The sequence below is a fragment of the Aplosporella prunicola genome (genome assembly GCF_010093885.1).
Source record: "Aplosporella prunicola CBS 121167 unplaced genomic scaffold K452scaffold_6, whole genome shotgun sequence".
NCBI classification, from domain to species: Eukaryota; Fungi; Ascomycota; class Dothideomycetes; order Botryosphaeriales; family Aplosporellaceae; genus Aplosporella; species Aplosporella prunicola.
This window is the reverse complement of record NW_022983534.1, coordinates 256691-273051: the sequence shown is the minus strand read 5'-3', so window position 1 is coordinate 273051 and position 16361 is coordinate 256691. Positions and strand designations below refer to the sequence as shown.

The 16361-nt window shown below is 51.4% G+C and overlaps 7 protein-coding genes across 7 annotated transcripts; 3 read left to right on the top strand and 4 right to left on the bottom strand.

Annotated features, from left to right (window-relative positions):
- Nucleotides 1-1412: 1412 nt before the first annotated feature.
- K452DRAFT_295911 (uncharacterized protein) lies at nucleotides 1413-2655 on the bottom strand (the record flags this gene model as incomplete). Its single annotated transcript, XM_033541870.1, has 2 exons — nucleotides 1413-2513; nucleotides 2572-2655. The coding sequence occupies 2 exons, from the start codon at nucleotides 2653-2655 to the stop codon at nucleotides 1413-1415; spliced, it is 1185 nt and encodes a 394-aa protein (XP_033400178.1).
- Nucleotides 2656-3575: 920 nt separating this feature from the next.
- On the top strand, nucleotides 3576-6083 carry K452DRAFT_295910 (uncharacterized protein; the record flags this gene model as incomplete). The annotated part of the gene is made up of 4 exons (XM_033541869.1): nucleotides 3576-3842; nucleotides 3910-4029; nucleotides 4078-5933; nucleotides 5987-6083. The coding sequence occupies 4 exons, from the start codon at nucleotides 3576-3578 to the stop codon at nucleotides 6081-6083; spliced, it is 2340 nt and encodes a 779-aa protein (XP_033400177.1).
- Nucleotides 6084-7817: 1734 nt separating this feature from the next.
- On the bottom strand, nucleotides 7818-8748 carry K452DRAFT_356652 (uncharacterized protein; the record flags this gene model as incomplete). The annotated part of the gene is made up of 2 exons (XM_033546068.1): nucleotides 7818-8622; nucleotides 8675-8748. 2 exons carry the CDS (start codon nucleotides 8746-8748, stop codon nucleotides 7818-7820), a joined length of 879 nt encoding a protein of 292 aa, XP_033400176.1.
- A 489-nt stretch (nucleotides 8749-9237) lies between these two features.
- On the bottom strand, nucleotides 9238-10076 carry K452DRAFT_284779 (uncharacterized protein). Its single transcript, XM_033540010.1, has one exon. It carries the CDS (start codon nucleotides 9916-9918, stop codon nucleotides 9685-9687), a length of 234 nt encoding a protein of 77 aa, XP_033400175.1. The 5' UTR covers nucleotides 9919-10076; the 3' UTR covers nucleotides 9238-9684.
- A 95-nt stretch (nucleotides 10077-10171) lies between these two features.
- Nucleotides 10172-11842, top strand: K452DRAFT_245321 (uncharacterized protein). The gene is made up of 4 exons (XM_033537976.1): nucleotides 10172-10525; nucleotides 10581-10630; nucleotides 10683-10812; nucleotides 10866-11842. Exons 1-4 carry the CDS (start codon nucleotides 10340-10342, stop codon nucleotides 11544-11546), a joined length of 1047 nt encoding a protein of 348 aa, XP_033400174.1. The 5' UTR covers nucleotides 10172-10339; the 3' UTR covers nucleotides 11547-11842.
- A 2155-nt stretch (nucleotides 11843-13997) lies between these two features.
- On the top strand, nucleotides 13998-15091 carry K452DRAFT_344492 (uncharacterized protein; the record flags this gene model as incomplete). Its single annotated transcript, XM_033545427.1, has 2 exons — nucleotides 13998-14373; nucleotides 14434-15091. The coding sequence occupies exons 1-2, from the start codon at nucleotides 14231-14233 to the stop codon at nucleotides 15089-15091; spliced, it is 801 nt and encodes a 266-aa protein (XP_033400173.1). The 5' UTR covers nucleotides 13998-14230.
- Nucleotides 15092-15746: 655 nt separating this feature from the next.
- On the bottom strand, nucleotides 15747-16304 carry K452DRAFT_316452 (uncharacterized protein). The gene is made up of 5 exons (XM_033543970.1): nucleotides 16246-16304; nucleotides 16156-16193; nucleotides 16035-16105; nucleotides 15897-15987; nucleotides 15747-15846 (listed from the first exon to the last, which is right to left on the bottom strand). Coding segments are annotated over exons 1-5 (243 nt in total). The 5' UTR covers nucleotides 16287-16304; the 3' UTR covers nucleotides 15747-15844.
- Between the last annotated feature and the right edge of the window lie 57 nt (nucleotides 16305-16361).

The following is a 16361-nucleotide window of genomic DNA, read 5'->3' as shown; positions in this document are numbered from 1 at the left end:
CGTGGGGCAGCAGAAGAAAGCGTGCAACAACACGATATCGGCAGGCCAGCCCTTCGTATATCCGTACTTCCATCGCCAACGCAGCCAGGACGCAGCCCATCATCCGCCGACCGACCGTGCGCGCGTACGTGCAGGCATTTTCGGCTGGCCGACCGATCTGCAAAAGCGCCGCCTCGATCCCCGGCTCTACGCCCAATGAGGCAGCATTTCTGACGCCCCGCGCCACGCCGCATCCATACTTCCGATACGCCGGTGCTGTAACTTACCTCGCTGACGCATCACCGTTTCCCGGTCAGAACCCGCTTTGCTCGTGTGAGAGGGGACGGAGAGCGCTAACGTTGCCCCTGCACTTGCCCCCTGCTCTCCCCCCGGCAACGCGTGGCGCTGGGGCCACCATGCGTGACGCGCCACGTCACCTCGTTCAACGGCAGGAATCGCGTTTGCGGGGATTCGTTCGTTCTGGCGATTCCTTCCGCTGGTGTGAGATGCACCTGCGTCATCATTGCTACTGCTAGTTACTGGTGCTACTTCTCGTTGCTGCAGTTACTTGATACTAGTGCTGCTGCTGCTGCTGCCTGCCATTCAGCTGATGATGCTTCGTTTGCTTAGCGTTGGGCCGGGATGACTGTAGGGACGATTTGTCATAAGGAATGCTGCTTTTTGTGCTGCATAGTCGAGGGGTATGGCGGCTGAGATATGCGACGTTACGTGTGCGATAGATATGCCCTTCTCGGCATCCATCCGTGCGCCAGGAGTCGGTGTACTTTCTTATCCTTGCCTTCATTCGCTACCGTCCAGCCTATCAGCTCTTCAAGGTGGCCTAATATATCACATCTTTGCTGATATCCAACGGTTTAGGGAATTTCTGATGATAGCCTAAATGATTACGCTCATTCGACTGATCTACTGTGACAAGTGCACAGCTTCGCCAGCGTCTATCTACTGCTACATAAAGCCCCAGAATTACTGTCTTCATGGGGCAGAGCTCGCCTGCGCAATACACGTCTGCGGCCCAAGCTCTTGTTTAAAGTTGTGAAAAGCATGCGTGCCGCCCCTGCCCAACCCTTGACCCCCAAGTTTATAAAAGCTATGCTAATGTTTCGCTCGCTGTGCGTGGTATCCTAACGTGAAAATGAATTTGTGCTGAGACTGGTTTGGAAAAAAGCAATTTTGAAAGTGTCAGTAGAAGCGTGCAGCTTGCAGGTAACCAATTGAAGGCATTGCTAGACAACACTAAAATGAAAAGTAGCATCACGCCGTGAAGACGCCGCAAGGATATTGGTCCTTTGCATATGGCTGCTCGCGACGCATGTTCGTGGTCGTGTTAGCTCATCAGTCATAGACCCCATCGAGGCAAGACGCAATTGGGGTGAAAACGCTCCAACGTCCACGGACGTATAGTATACGTATGCTCAGGAGACCAGCTCCCCGCCTAGGTCCATACCCAGACCAGTAGCCTTCCGGTCAAGTCCCCCAAGGGTAGGGCTGTTGCTGGTCGGAGGCAGAAGGGTGTCGAAGTTCAACCGTTTGCGAGCTTCCCGAGCTGCAAGAGGTGTTGGGCCGCCAGCCACAGGTGTTCTCATCCAGTTACCACCAACCTGAGCAGGGCTCGGTGTCATGTTGAGGAAGTCCGCAAAGTTCAGATTGCCACCTGGAGTATGGAGACCAAGTCCCGAAAAAGGGCCGCTACCGCCACCGGGCGTGGACATCATGGAAGACGGGAGAGGTGTCATCTTTTGCGGAGGAGTCGAGGGCGGGATGACATGTGTCTTGTTTCCGCCATTGGCTGAAGAGGGGGATGTTGCCAAGTACATGAGCAGATTGGCGTCTTCTTGGCCATTGTGATTGTTGCGTGGCGTTGCGGTGAAGCTATCGTTGCGAAGACCGGCAGAGCGGGAAAGACCGGGAGGCGGTGTGCGCGGACTCTGAAGAGGAGGGGAGGAGCGCATATGGGAGGCATTGAGTTGGAAGGATGAAACTGGAAGATCCTCGTCGTCGGCTTCTGATAGGACTGGAGAGAGGGGGTCATCGGGTATGGTGGACGTCTCGGAGACAAAGGAGAGGCTCGGAGGTTGCGAGACAGAGAAGTGTACGGGTTTGCGGTAAGCAGGCGATGACTCGGGAAGCCTGTATGAGCTCTTCCAGGACGAAGCCTTGACGCTCCCAGTACGGACCTTTGTTCGAGCATGGTTGCTGGAAGCTGGACGCCTGAAGTTGTCTGGTTGGTATCTCATCCTCTTTGCCGAACCGTATCCACCTCCTCCCGAACGGTGGACGTCATCAGAAAATATGGGAGGTGCCAACGGGGACGAGTCGAGGAAGCCGAGGGGGTGGTAACGGTCGGTCGAGATACTCGACGAGGTGTCGGACACGGTGTCGTGGCTCGAGGTCGGCCGCTTCCGCTTCAGCTCCATCTCGATACGGGGTTCAATGGCGTCAATGTTGAGGTTCTCCCAGCCGTGCTTCACCTTGACGTTGGCCAGGGCCAAACGGTTCTGCAAAGCTCTGGTCATCTGGAAGCGGGGTCAGTCTCTCGACGGAAGCACTTGCAAGATCAAGTGCTTGTTTTACCTTGGACACCTGAGCTCTTCTCAAGACTCTACTCGCAACCTCGGCGGGCTGGTCGTGCCGCTCGGTGGAGGCCGTGGAGGCCATGGTTGCAGAGCAGAGGGAGCAAGTTGGCGGGGAGTTGACGGGACGTCAATGATGACGCTTAGAGGACGGCGACAAGGCGAAGGTGTTCAGATTTTGTGCTGGCTGAAGTCCGGCAAGAAGCCTTATGGATCCGCCGTGATGATCGCCCGACGATGGGTCTTGCGGCAAGCACAGGAGGGCCGTGTGTCTTTTCGGACAAGGACAAAGACGCGCCGGGCGCGTCGCGGCGGTAACGGGTGTGTCAGCGGAAACTATGGTTTACAATACGCGGCGGTTCCGTTACGACGGCGTCCGGCACTCTGGCTCAAGGCTCGTTTGCCCGGCTCGTCTAGTGGGTGAGTGGGTGGCTGGGGCCTGGCCCGTCCCATCCCTGGCAGCGCACTTCGTCATCGTCGCCGGCAGGCTTGCAAGGTGAAACGAGCACGGCGCCGACCGACATTTGTTTCATGGAAGCGATGCCATGCCCACAGTGAGCTCTGCGATGAAAGCAGAACGAACAGGGCCATGAGTCTGACGGCTGCCAGATGATGCCACGCCTTTTTGATTTGGTTATTATGCGCCAATGCACGTCATGGCTTGCCCGCTCGTACTCGAGTAATACCAACAGGTCCCCTTTAGCTTCCTTGATAGTAGCGCACCACCCTCCCTCCACCGTCGGCGCGTCGCTCTTCTCTCTTTTTGTTCGAATAATCCTTGTGCAATTCCCAACCGCCCGTTCGGCAGCCTGTCTGTCCCTCGTTTCTCAGCGCGCAACCTCAGCTCAGTTCCCGAGCGCATCGCATCCTATCCGCATCGCCAGCTCCCGCCCACCCTCTCACGCCTCCTCCCCCATCCGCCCTCCACAGTCGCACCTTGTCGCCCACTCTCCAACCTCTCGTCCGTCGTACAATCGCACACCGAGGTCGCCGCTCTAGGCCACCATGCCTTCTTTCCACTGGAACTTCCGTCGAAAGTCCTCCAAGAGCACCACCGCCTCCAACGCCAGTAGCGATGGCTCCACCGGCGTCCCTCCCATTCCTACGAGCAAGTCGTCCTCTACCTTGAGCTCCAACCAGCAGACTACGCCGCCTCCCTCGCTTCCTGAGAATGGCGTCGCCTCTAGCAAGCCCATGAATGGCCACTCCAGGCAAGCCACCGTCAAGCGACCCTCTACCACCAACAACTCCTCCAAGCGGCACAGTATGATTGTAAGCGCCCCACTGCTTATAGCCAACCCTCGGGCGTGGCAGATGTTAACTGCAGTTTTGGCTACAGAATCTCTCTGGCAACAACTCCCCTCCTCCCACTGGCATGCCGCAGCAGCGCCCTCCGCTTCCTCCGACGACGACTTCGCCCTTCTCTCCGCACGTTACTTCCATTGGCAATAGGGAGACGGTTCGTATGCATGGACCATTCAAATTTCGCGGTGCTGACAGTTTGCAGGTATATCAAAAGATGTTGCTGATCTCCGGTCAGATTGGCGAGGAAGGAACCAAAGCCATGGATGGTGTCTTCACAATTAACCATTTGTCGGACACCTCATTTCCGGCGAGCACTTGGCCTGTGAACGAGTCCCACTTCAAGGCGCTAGTCCACCTCCATCCCGGACCTAACAGGCTTCGTTTCGATTTCGCATCTCCGAAACTATCTACGGGAAATCCCTCCAAGCCCCTCCATTCCACATTCTTCGACATCACTTACGTGCCGCTCAACAATGCACCCCCGCTCCACCTTGCGATCCTACTTGGCAAGGACTCGCCGGGTACCTTTGATGCTCCGCCAGACAGGATACAACGGGAGGGCAATGACTTGGACACTGCTATGCGCAAGTTCCGTATGGCTAGTTATCTGTGGCAAGCCTTCACTGGAGAGCAGATGTACCGGAATGGCTTCGGTCGCCGTTGCTGGAGATATGAAGAGGAATGGCAGCCGGGAACTCTCACAATCGCTGATTCTGAGACCAGCCAGTACCGCAACGAGGCCAAGATTCACATCATCAGGACCGAGAAGACCGTTGAGGAGATTAGAGATTTGAACAAGGCCCAGCAGTATGACCAGGCCACGGACAAGGGCGCACTTTTCGGCATCGCTATGGAGGCTGTAAAGGCGCACTTCAAGCCTGCACCGGGACAAAAGCAGTACGTCTCTTGCATGTTCCTGGACACATGCTGGGATACGCAAGCCAAGGTCGTTCGTGGCCATGCAGCTCTTGGTGGCGGTGATGGAGAGGTCGGGCTAGCAATCTTCGGATCGCATGCTCTTCACTCCTACCCATCTTGCATTGAAGAAGTTGTTCCTACCTTCAGCGACTGCACGCGGACAGACACGAACTTCGTGGCCAACGATTGCAACGAGTCTGGGAGCACTTGGGAGGCTGCCAACATCGGTATTGGCGCGCACCTCCACGAAACCGGTCACCTCTTCGGCTGCCCGCACCAAGAATCCGGCGTTATGCTGCGTGACTACGTCAGGTTCAACCGGACCTTCGCCACCAGAGAGCCATACTCCACGCGCACTCAGCAACACGGCAAACTTGTTTGCTCCACGGAAGACGAGTGCAACTGGCACAGATTAGATTGTCTCAGATTCCGCTTCCATCCATGCTTCCGTCTCCCGCTTGACAAACAGCTGGCTTCGGACAACGATGTTCAAGTTTGGTCTGGAGACAACAAAGAAATTCTCATCACCACGGATACCGGTGTGGCATGGATGGAGCTTTATCCGCAAGGCGATGACGTATGTCACCATTGGATCGACTATACGATGGAAAGGCAACGTCGTAGAGATCTCTCGCTGTCGGAGGATGATCTGCGGAAGCTACTGCCTTCTGATAAGCGCAAGAAGCCCCTGAAGATTGAAATCTACTCATTCGGAGGTGGCAAGCATGTCGTAGATGACTTTGACCAGCTCATTTCGAAGACGAAGCGGGTTAAGCTTCCAGGCGGTGGCAAGGGCTTCATCGCGTCCAAGCTTGGCTACTCGCAACTCGAGGGATCTCAGCCGCAAGAAATTGTGCTTGATTGTATCGAGAACAAGTTGCCGAAGAGGGTCCTCATGTCAATCAGAATCTACCATGGCTATGCCATCGATGGTATTGAGTTCATGTATGACGATAAGACCAGCCAGCTGTTTGGCAAGCGTGGAGGTACGCCTGGCGGCTCCGAGTTCAAGCTTGATTTACCAAAGCATGAATTCTTGGTTGGCTTCTACATTCGTGCGGGCCTTTGGATCGATGGAATTCAGATTATCACAAACCAGAGGAAGAGCGAGATTTACGGTAACCCAGTCGGCGGTAGCGGGTAAGTTTTCGTCGGGTTAGACTTCTCGATGCAAGTGCTAACAGTAATTGCAGCCATAAGCTTATCCCTCCCTCGACCTACAAGATCGCCGGTCTGACCGGCTCCTGTGGCTCTTGGCTCGACGGCTTCGCTTTGATCATTACCCGCTGAACGACGGACACTTTCAACTAATGCACACAACCACGGCGAGCGCTCGACTAGACGGCACTCGCGCTTCGACAAAGTCTTGCAGCCCTGTAACATAAAGATACCAGCCTTCAACTGCCGAGTTTTCTTTCTGTTAACCGGCTAACGGCACCTCACTTATCGAAAGCATTATTGCTCTCTCAACCCTAATACAGAACCTCTCCTAAGCACACACATAGAACCAGCGCACCGCCGGTCGGCTTGCATGCTGGTATATCTAGTCTCCTAGTTTCCTTGCACTTTCCGTGCCCGACTTCTCAGTTTCCTTGAGTTTAGCAGCAATCTTGCATAGAAGCATGTCAGCCACATGACTGCTGAAGGCGCCCTTCTGGCTTGGGCTGGGTTGGCATACCCTCTGTCATTTACTTTTCCGTTTACATTGGACGCGACGTTTTCGGATCGTTTGGTCAGGCGGGCGGTAGCGATGCACAGAATCGCTTTTTCGGAGGCAAGCAATCATCCTGCAACATCATGGTATTGGGATAGGGCGTAGCAAAGGCTTTCCTTTTCCTTGACCCTGGAGTGCAGTGCGGTCCGTTGCATAATGGGAAATAATAATAATCTTCCTCACCGCCCTGCTTGCTGTGCGGCCGGACACGGATGGGAGATGTGGAGCCTGACTCATACCCTCTTGTCCTTTTCTTGTATACCGTATGTTGCTCGATATGGCGATCCGGGGGCTGCAAGGAATAGATCGCGGCCCGGTCGCTGGTGGGGATGCAGTGTAGTACGTCGCGGATAGATGTGGATAATGGCATGGTTCTTACATACATTACGCTTGTTTCTGTGTTTGGTGATCTGGTGGATTTCGAAATAATAGTTATAATAGTATAGAAAGATAAACAGCAATAATATACTAACAACTTCTGAGGGAAGTAGACGATGTAAGTAATTTCTATCCGGCGAGACACAGAACAATACAAGCAGTCCCCATGGAACACTTATTGTCTAGCTAGAAGCCTGAGTCTCAGATATAAAAAGACCTTAGGAGCGTACACGTACTATAAGTATCTTGGCTGGATTTTATTTCTACTCCGTATAAGCGTCATTATCTTGTTAGGTGGTGAATCTCAGTTGACGGTGACAGACGTTAGAAGCCGACATTCTAATTCGATTCAGTGAAAAGAACAAACGATAGACAACGATGTGGTGTTTAAGTCTTAGTATTTTCAGATATCCGATAAAAAGTTATACAGGAAATAAATATTTTGAAATACTTTAAAAACTTTGAGTACATAGAGAAAAATAGTTATTATACTATAAGAATATGTAGTTAGTTCCATTTCATACGTAAGCCTTTATTTTATGATGCTGAAAGTCCGATATAGTCATCAGTTTTGACAGTCGGAAGTTGCTGAGCAGCCCGAACTTTGTAACCCGACTTCACTGTGCCGGGAGATCATTACTTAGATCCAAATCATTGATTAGTTCTACCCAAAAATCCAATCCAAAGCCAATTTGAAGATAGTATAAAGCCAAGTATTGAATGCCAAACCAATCCAATAGGCACGGCAAAACCATTCTGATGTGTAGTAGTTTGAAGTCAAGTATCCAACGCCGACCACCAAGGCACGGCAATCATCCCAGCAACAATGGTGCATCTCCCCACATGCCCCATTCACTATTAGTATCAGCGCTCTCAAACTTCGCCGCACACTTCTTCTGCTCAGCGCTGTTTTGATGTTTATGGTATTCACACTAGTTTTTGACGCCGAAGAAACTCTGTCTGATCTCAACCTTGCGTGTCCTGCCGAGTTCCTTGCGCAGGACGGCCGCGCTCCGTACGACCAGGTTCATGAGGTCGCTGTTGCAGGTGCTGAAATCGGGTTGAGGTTGTTCTTCGTCGAGATAGACTTGCTTTATTGGCTTGCAGTCAGAGAAGTGGATGTCAATGGCGGTGTTGAAAGCATTGAGGACGTCCCACAGGAAGTGAAGCGAGTATGATTTGAGATCGTTGGCCCGGAGTTCTGGGACCAACTGAAGGTGAGAGAAGGCGAATTGGTGCACCAGGTACTTATGAAGCTTCGTCTTAGTATCCAGATCTCTGGGGATCTGCGGAAGGAGATCAAGCACCTCCTGCTGCTCCAGAATAGGTTTCTTCTTCCTGTTGTTCGTTGGCTTCTTAGATTCCTGCTCGTCGTCGTCAACATGAAGCCCTATCCTTTTGCCGATGTTTTCCAACTGCATCCGTCGACGTCTATGAAAGTGTATGATGATATCGTTGGAAAGAGCGTGGATCGCATACACTTCAGAAAAGTGATTTAGCTTCACGAGGGTCACCCATTTGAGGTCTGTCAAGTTTTTGCAGAGTCGACCCTGAAGCATCCATTGTTGGAAGATTGCCCAAACCGTTGTATTGCCACGTGGAACGGGGACGGACCCTTGGTTGTCCTTGATCTTTCTGTGAATCACGGGAGAGCGATCAAAGAGCGCTTCGGTGAAGAATGTAAACGGCTTGCGCTGAGGACCAACCTCAAAGATCAAAGTTGTCCTGTGCTTCTCACTATTTGGAAGGTTAGACTAGTGATAGAGGAAGTGGTTGTGGGAATACGTACTGGAAGCTCTGGTCAACTTCGTCCTCACTGAGCAAGTCCACCGTGACAGGTATCTTTGGCTTCTGGTCTGTCATGATCTCCCAGCGCCTTGGTAATGTGAGATCAAGCTGGCCCACAGTGGGGGTGGGTTGAACCTCTTCTGTGTAAAGTGAGATTGAGGTTGAAGGTGGCGTGTCCTTGTGGATATCTATCGGATGTCGAAGGGTATGGGTGGGTCCACTTCTCCCTGGTGTTGAAGGTAAAGAGTATGAATGGTTGAGCCTTTCGTTGGTGTTAGTGTTGAAGGAGGGTTGCTCTTGTTTGTGAATTGGAATTCGAAGAAAGTGGGTTGAACTTCATGTCAAGAGGTTGATGTTGGATGTTGGTTGGTCAGAGGCAGAGCGCTGCAAAAGAGGCAAGAGCTGCAACTCCATAGACATGAGACCTAACCACCTGCGTTGTAGTATCTGCGTTTACGCACCAATCCGTCTCGAATCACGTTTGCCTGGCTCTAGCCTATATGTAGGATAATTGACGACATATCTTCTGAAAGCATCTATCCATCCACCGAGACCATTTACTATTCCCCGAGAGACGCAATTGCCTGTGGTCACGGGCTGGAAAAAACCAATGGACGTTACTGGCGTCGGCTATACCACCACCGTAGTCTTGAAAGTGACATTGCTCCTTGAAAATAATACGACATTGAATTAGGAATAGCACAGTTATGAAATATTAGCCAGAACGTCAAAGATGCTTGCAATCTTTGACATGAAAGTTTATGATGGTAAGACATTGGTCCATATTAACGGAAATTTCCTCGGGTATATGTGAAATGGTAGCTCGAACGATAGATAGCAGGCAGGTCCTGAGCGCATACAGCCACCACAGCATTTGGGTGTAGGTTATGGTGCACCTAGGACGTCTGGAGCTCCGTGAAGAGAAGTGAGGAACACCAACCGAAGGCGGTAAAGGGCCGTGACAAAGCATACCACGCGTCTCCACGACAGCAGCACTCCTTTCGCGATCTCCTAGCTTGCTGGCCTCCACCTCGAGCCACCGTGTCCTGTAGGATCCCCGGTAGCACAGGCCTTCCCCTGCCATGTTTGGCCGAGTAAGCGTCTATCAAGAGGCGCGATAATTTCGAGAACGACGACGTACGACGACGCGATGCACAAGTATTGTACTATCAAATACGAGTAGAAGAGGCCGGGCAGGAAGAGGCGTTTCAGATTGCCAAAGGGGGAAGGTGTCTGTCTGGACATAGTTGTCTATGAAAATTCTTTGTCGAGGCGGGCGGTAGTCTCTCGGTAGGGTACCAGTACGGCGATGGTTACAGTAGGGATTGGATGGCAAATGGAAGAATTCCTACGGGTAGCCTACCCTAGCATGTGTTGCGGTGAGCTTACTCGTACTCGAGAAGGGGGAGCCTGAGGGTTGGCTAGGCCAGGAGCTGTCAATGATTTGTTAGTTGTTCGGGAGCGCCGTCTGAGGAGAGATCGCCTGCACGTGCTGCCCCTCGTTTCCGCCCGCCGTCATAATATTGCGACTCCTCGACCTCCATTAGCGTTGACGCCCACTCCCTCCCTTTCACCTAATACTCTCTTCGAGTCTTCTGCCTCCTCCGCCAAATACCTCCGCTCCTTACCTTCTTCTCTTCTCACCACCAGATACCCCTAATCCACCATGTCCGCCGAAAAGGAGTTGAAGCTTGACCCCAAGTACGACGACTATGACTTCCCCTACATCAGTCCCACCGACTTGAGCGGCCACCCAGGCCACACCACTCCCGAGCAGGACGCCCAGGTCGTCCAGCTCCGCGAGGCCCTCACCAAGGATGGCTTCACCGACAGGCTGGATACCCTGACTATGGTAAGTCTGCTGCCCGCCCGCCCCTTACGCCATCGCCGCTCACAAGGGGAAACAGCTGCGCTTCCTGCGCGCGCGCAAGTTCAACATCGACAATGCCAAGGCCATGTACGTTCATATCCATATCCTATCCGTCGCCACCCCTCTAACGTCGCCACAGGTTCGTCGACTGCGAGAAGTGGAGGAAAGAGTTCGGCGGCGGTGTCGACCAGCTCGTCAACAACTTCGAGTACCCCGAGAAGGCCCAGGTCTTCGAGTATTACCCGCAATACTACCACAAGACGGACAAGGTACGGATCGTGTCGGCGTGCTGCTCAAGGCCAATTTACTGACAGAACAATAGGATGGCCGTCCCGTCTACATTGAGCAGCTCGGCAAGATCGACCTGAACGCCCTCTACAAGATCACGAGCGCCGACCGCATGCTTCAGAACCTTGTCGTCGAGTACGAGAAGCTCGCTGACCCCCGTCTGCCCGCCTGCTCTCGCAAGGCCGGCAAGCTCATGGAGACCTGCTGCACCATCATGGACCTGAAGGGCGTCGGTATCTCCAAGGCCAGCTCCGTCTACGGCTACGTCCAGCAGGCGTCTGCCATCTCCCAGAACTACTACCCCGAGCGTCTGGGCAAGCTCTACATCATCAACGCCCCCTGGGGTTTCTCGGGTATCTTCAGCGTCATCAAGCGCTTCCTCGACCCCGTTACCGTCAGCAAGATCCACGTTCTCGGCTCCGGCTACGAGAAGGAGCTGCTCGCCCAGGTCCCCAAGGAGAACCTGCCCAAGCTGTTCGGTGGCTCTTGCGACTGCGCTGGTGGCTGCGCCTTCAGCGACCAGGGCCCGTGGCAGGAGGCCGAGTGGTCCAAGACCCCCAAGTGGGCGCAGAAGAAGGACAACTCTGCCGCCATCCAGGACAACCCCACTCTCACCCAGGCCGGTGCCACGACTGAGGGTGCCGCTGTTCCCGCGGGCAGTGCCCCCGGTGTTGAGGCGGAGGCTGCTGCTGCGGCCGCTCCTGCTCCGCAGTAAGCTAGTTTTTCAACCTAGTCTCATGCATCGGTGTTTCGGGGGTCGGGTGGTCATAGACAGAGGAGCGTGCTTATCGAGGATTATTACATTATTCATGCACACATTGCCGCGTAGATGGATGGGATGAGCGCGGCCGGGTCTTGGATTGCTGAAATGTGCTAGCAAAACTACATACAAATTATCGGTCTAGTGCAGGTGAAGATACCTGCGACCAAATGGACTCTTTTACAATATTCCTGTGTACATCGGGACAAATGCCCGCATCAAAATCGCTTTTAATGTCAAGTATTTCGTACAAAGCTTCGCGAATATCCTCACATACCTTGCTGTCGACGCTCCGAAGTACATGACTTCATCGATAGCTCCGGGTACCCGACCAGTATAGCGAGCGAAGACGAATATACGCAAAACCACGTAAAATGTGGAGGTGGGTCATGATGTACATAGCCTAAAACCTGGACGGAAGACACTGACTTTCATCAAGCTCTCAATTTTTTGACTCAAAAAATTCTGCAGGCGTCTGCAAAACTGTGTCACCACCGCTGCCGCTACTGCTGCCGCCGCCGCCGTTGTGGCTTCTGCGGTCTCAACTCCTCCACGTGGATGCCACTTACGTACTGTCTCTCCTATTCTCGAACGCTTTGCTCTTCAATTTTCAACGTGCTATGGCTAGACGATGTACAGATTTAGGAGAAATAGTGATTACTGTTTGTCGTAGGATTGTTGCACTCCCGAGAAATCTGGGAGAGCATCGGAATGTGTGGTCAGGAACTGTTAAAACACTCAATTTTACGTCCGGGAAGATTCGAATTCGAATCCAGAGGTCTTCATGTACAAGAAGCTCACTGCGTCACTTGTTCTATAATTCAACTGTGATCTCGTTTTAACGAAGGAGCCGTGACGGCAGTCAGTGTGATGAGGTAAGGTGGACGGGAGTTATCAGAAAGGTTCCTATACTGGCGCTCTGGGGGTTTAAGAAGTAGATTTTAGAGACAGTAGGTTGGGCTGCACCCAGCATCAATTCATTCTTGGGAGCTCTTTTGTCTGCCTGCTCTGGCTGCGATGCTGAATCACTGCTGCTACTAACCGGAACTACTGAAACTTCCAGACTTCACTGAACTTGGAATTCTCTTGCTCCTAGACTTCACTGAAGGGAAGCACGCCGACCCAGGAAAGATAACGGCCGGGGACCTGTTCTCTACTTCCGTCTCCGATACGGCTTTGTGCGTAGATTTATAGAGATTTCTTTTACTACCCTCTTCTCACACTTCTGATTCTCACATGAAGAGAGTCAACATGTACAGCAAGGAACATGAATTGTAATCAACCTAGACGAGCGCATAAGGCGGTTGTTTGATTAAATAAAATTAGGCATCACCATAAAGTTGTGGGTCTACCCGGTGGGTACATCTTGCTTTGTATAAGGCGAGTACGTCCTTTACAGACAGTGTTTTTTAAATCTGCACTGCTAAACCTTGACATTTGTCTTTGTAAACGCGCACAATATCTAATCAATGGTGTGAAAGCATTCACTCTACAAGAGTTGCATCCTGTTGCCAGCTTGGCTGTCCGGTTTCTAGCATTATCAACAGTGCTATCATTGAACGCAGTGATCGTCTACAACTACGTACTACAGCGTTTATAGAGACCCACATGATCCCCTTAATCAAACGCCCATCCTGGTCTGAACATAGACTGTGCCGCACGAATGCGGGGCTCCTGCAAATATAGTCCGTGCTGCGCGGATGCGGGACGGCTGTAGCCTCCCGTCGCTAACAGGCATGATGTCGTTTAACGTCCGTCACCGTGGAGCAAGATTCACCGTCTTGCGAGATGGAGGTGCTTGTATGGAGTGGAAGAAGAGACCCAGTTAAGATATATAGAGTCTGTATATACTCTAAGACGTTTTTACTTATACCCGGGACTCGGGCTGGGAGCTAGGCAAGGAGGACTCTGTAGGGACTGTTTGTATCGTCCCCTGTCTTGATAGACGGTAGGTCTCGGTTCGCGGTGACGGAAATTACGAGATTCTAATGATAATGGCCAGGGATGAAAAAGTGACTGCAGAATGCCTCTTACAAACAAACAGAAGCCATCGCAACCTAGGGCTGTTGCTTTTACGATGTTTTACTAGGCATCTGGTACAGTACAAAGCCATGTCATAGATTCGGTGAATTGCAAGACGATTTCAGTATGCCTCACTTCAGTCTTTGTCACCTTTTGAGTTAGACTGACTCGAAGCCACTCCTGAGGAGGTTACAGTCGGCTACGTTTTAGCCCCCATGTAGGTACCTTGCGTACCAATGGAGCGGATAGCCGCTTACACTAAAAGAAATTACTTGGAAGGTGCGTCGACCAAAAATGCATAAATAGAGGGCTGTCCCTACCATCACACTGACATCTATCAATTCCTCACAAGCACCGTGTTCTCCTCGTTTAACTTGTCCAACACTATGGAACCTCTCTGCACTTTACAAACTACCGAAGATCTCCGGAATATCGGGAACATTAAATAGAAGACTACGAGACGTCACCAGAGTATCAATGTCATTAACGAGAAGTTAGGCTTGAGCGAGTCTGGGAAGGCTGCTAATAAGCATAGCTATCCGAATGTTCATAACTTTCTTGTGGACATTAAAAAGCTCATCACTAAAAATCTCGCCAAACACGACTCACTAGTGTCGATGCAAGACGGCGTCGAGAATCTTTGCAACGAACACGGCTGGAAAGTGTGGCCTGACGACAATGTTACAAGCCAAAGCTACTTGGACGTCAATCAGGAGAAGTACCCAAAACTCCAATGGTCTAATTTAGACCATCAATTAAGGTATGCAAATCCAGTCCAATCGCTCTATATACCGTTGTAACCAAAACTGATTGGTTATAGAATTAAAGAGCTAGTGCATGACTTGGTCATTGCTAGGAGAAATTATTACCAGCAAAACGAAAAGCAACGATTGAGAAAGAGAGAAAGAACTTTCAACTTGCCAATCGAAAATTCCGGTGTACCATGCACCGCACTCAACCTCCTCCAACCGGATGGCGAAGGCAGACCCAGTTTGCCCCCAGGGGCTGCCAATGAGAACAACTGCGCAGCCCCAGTGGCACCGATGTACAACACATTGCATTACGATCCTATTCGCCACCGAAAAGTGCCCCCAGCCACCTCGACGAACGGCCTAAAGCGTAAAGCGGATGGCCCACACGAGGACGGCTCCCGGAGAGCACAAATTAACACAGCCGGAAAGCCCGAAAAGGTTCGGCTACGTTTTAACTTATATGGAGAAAGCCATGTCTCGACACTCGCCGAATGCAACGCTATAAAGGAGTTGTTCGACGAGGTCGACCGCGAGTGTGACGAATACGGTGTGGTTATCCCAAGCCGATTAAAATTTTATGTCCGGGATGATTCGAATCCAAAGGTCTTTGCGCAGATAGTCCGGCGAGGACGAAACCTGGACTTCGAAGCGGTATATGAGGCGATCATGTCACAAGGGAACCTTGAAGACGTGATAGTCGATGCCATCCCACCAGCTAACTTTTAAATATTAGAAATTTCCTTTTAGTATCAATTGTTTTCTTATTAACTGTTTTCCTCTTAACTGCTTTCGTATAAGTTTTCCTTTAAGCTGTTTTCCTTTAAGTTGGTTCCGTTATAACTGCTTCCCTGTTAACTATTTTCCTTAACCTCTACTATGTTTACATCTCATACCTAGCTGTTGTCGAGCGCTTGTTGCTCACGAGGGTTTCAACACACCTCACTTCCTGCTACGTTCTCTAAGCAAGCACCCGACTGCTTCGTTCCTCTTGTACATAAAAGCTCGCTGCGAGTCAGTCTGCAATTTAGCTGCGTTCTCATTTCCCAAAGGAAAAGCGAACTGTGAAAGCGGCAAAAAGTGCCTGTCCATACATCCACGACCCCATGCCAAAACCCTCAACAGCCACCATAGCAGCAACGGGCTACTGCAGTGACTACTACCAATACTGAGTTACTCATGAGGACAACCCCGGAACGAACATAGGCGAACACCTGCTTGATTCTTTCCTGTCAGTCAGTGCCGAAAGCGCCGGAGGTCTTACTTTATATATGGGTTGGTCAAAGTGAGCTTGAGAGACAAGACGGAAATGAAATCTTGGCTTGGACTTACACTATGAGTGAACATTTTCAGAGATATATAATGGAGGACAATAGGAAGTGCTGACATGAACCGGATTTTTATTTATACACATAAGGGAAAGATACTTGTGATACACCATCTAATACAGATATCTTTTGCCACCATAATCGATCAATGCAATTCTGGAATTCATTAGTATGGAGAAACCGGTCTTCAAGCCAGGAATACTAACAATTTCCCCTCATATGCTCGGCGTCGTTTTCCCGATTACTCTCTCTTGCCTCCTCGAGCATGGTGTCGATGCCGCGGTCTTTCAATGCTTTCTATGAAATCTCAGCAAAACGTCATCCACACAGAGAACATAACTCACGCTGATGCATTGCTTGTACTGCTTGAAGAGCGGTTCGCATTCGTCTGTCGTGGCGTTACCACGGAGGAACTCTAGGCCCCGGTCAGCTGGGGCGGCAAGATGAGTATGTAGCCAGACTCACTCTCGCTGTACCATTTCAGGAAACAGCTATCGTAGCGCCTAGAACGGGTTAGATGAAGCCGGGGGAGAGCAGCAGCAGCAGCACACGTACTCCTTCACATCGTTGCACTCTGGGGCTAATGACGCTGACATTTTGATGGTGTCGTAACAATACAAAGCGATGATCGGCCAGTCGGGCGGGAGTGACGAGTGAAAGCCGTGCGTTAT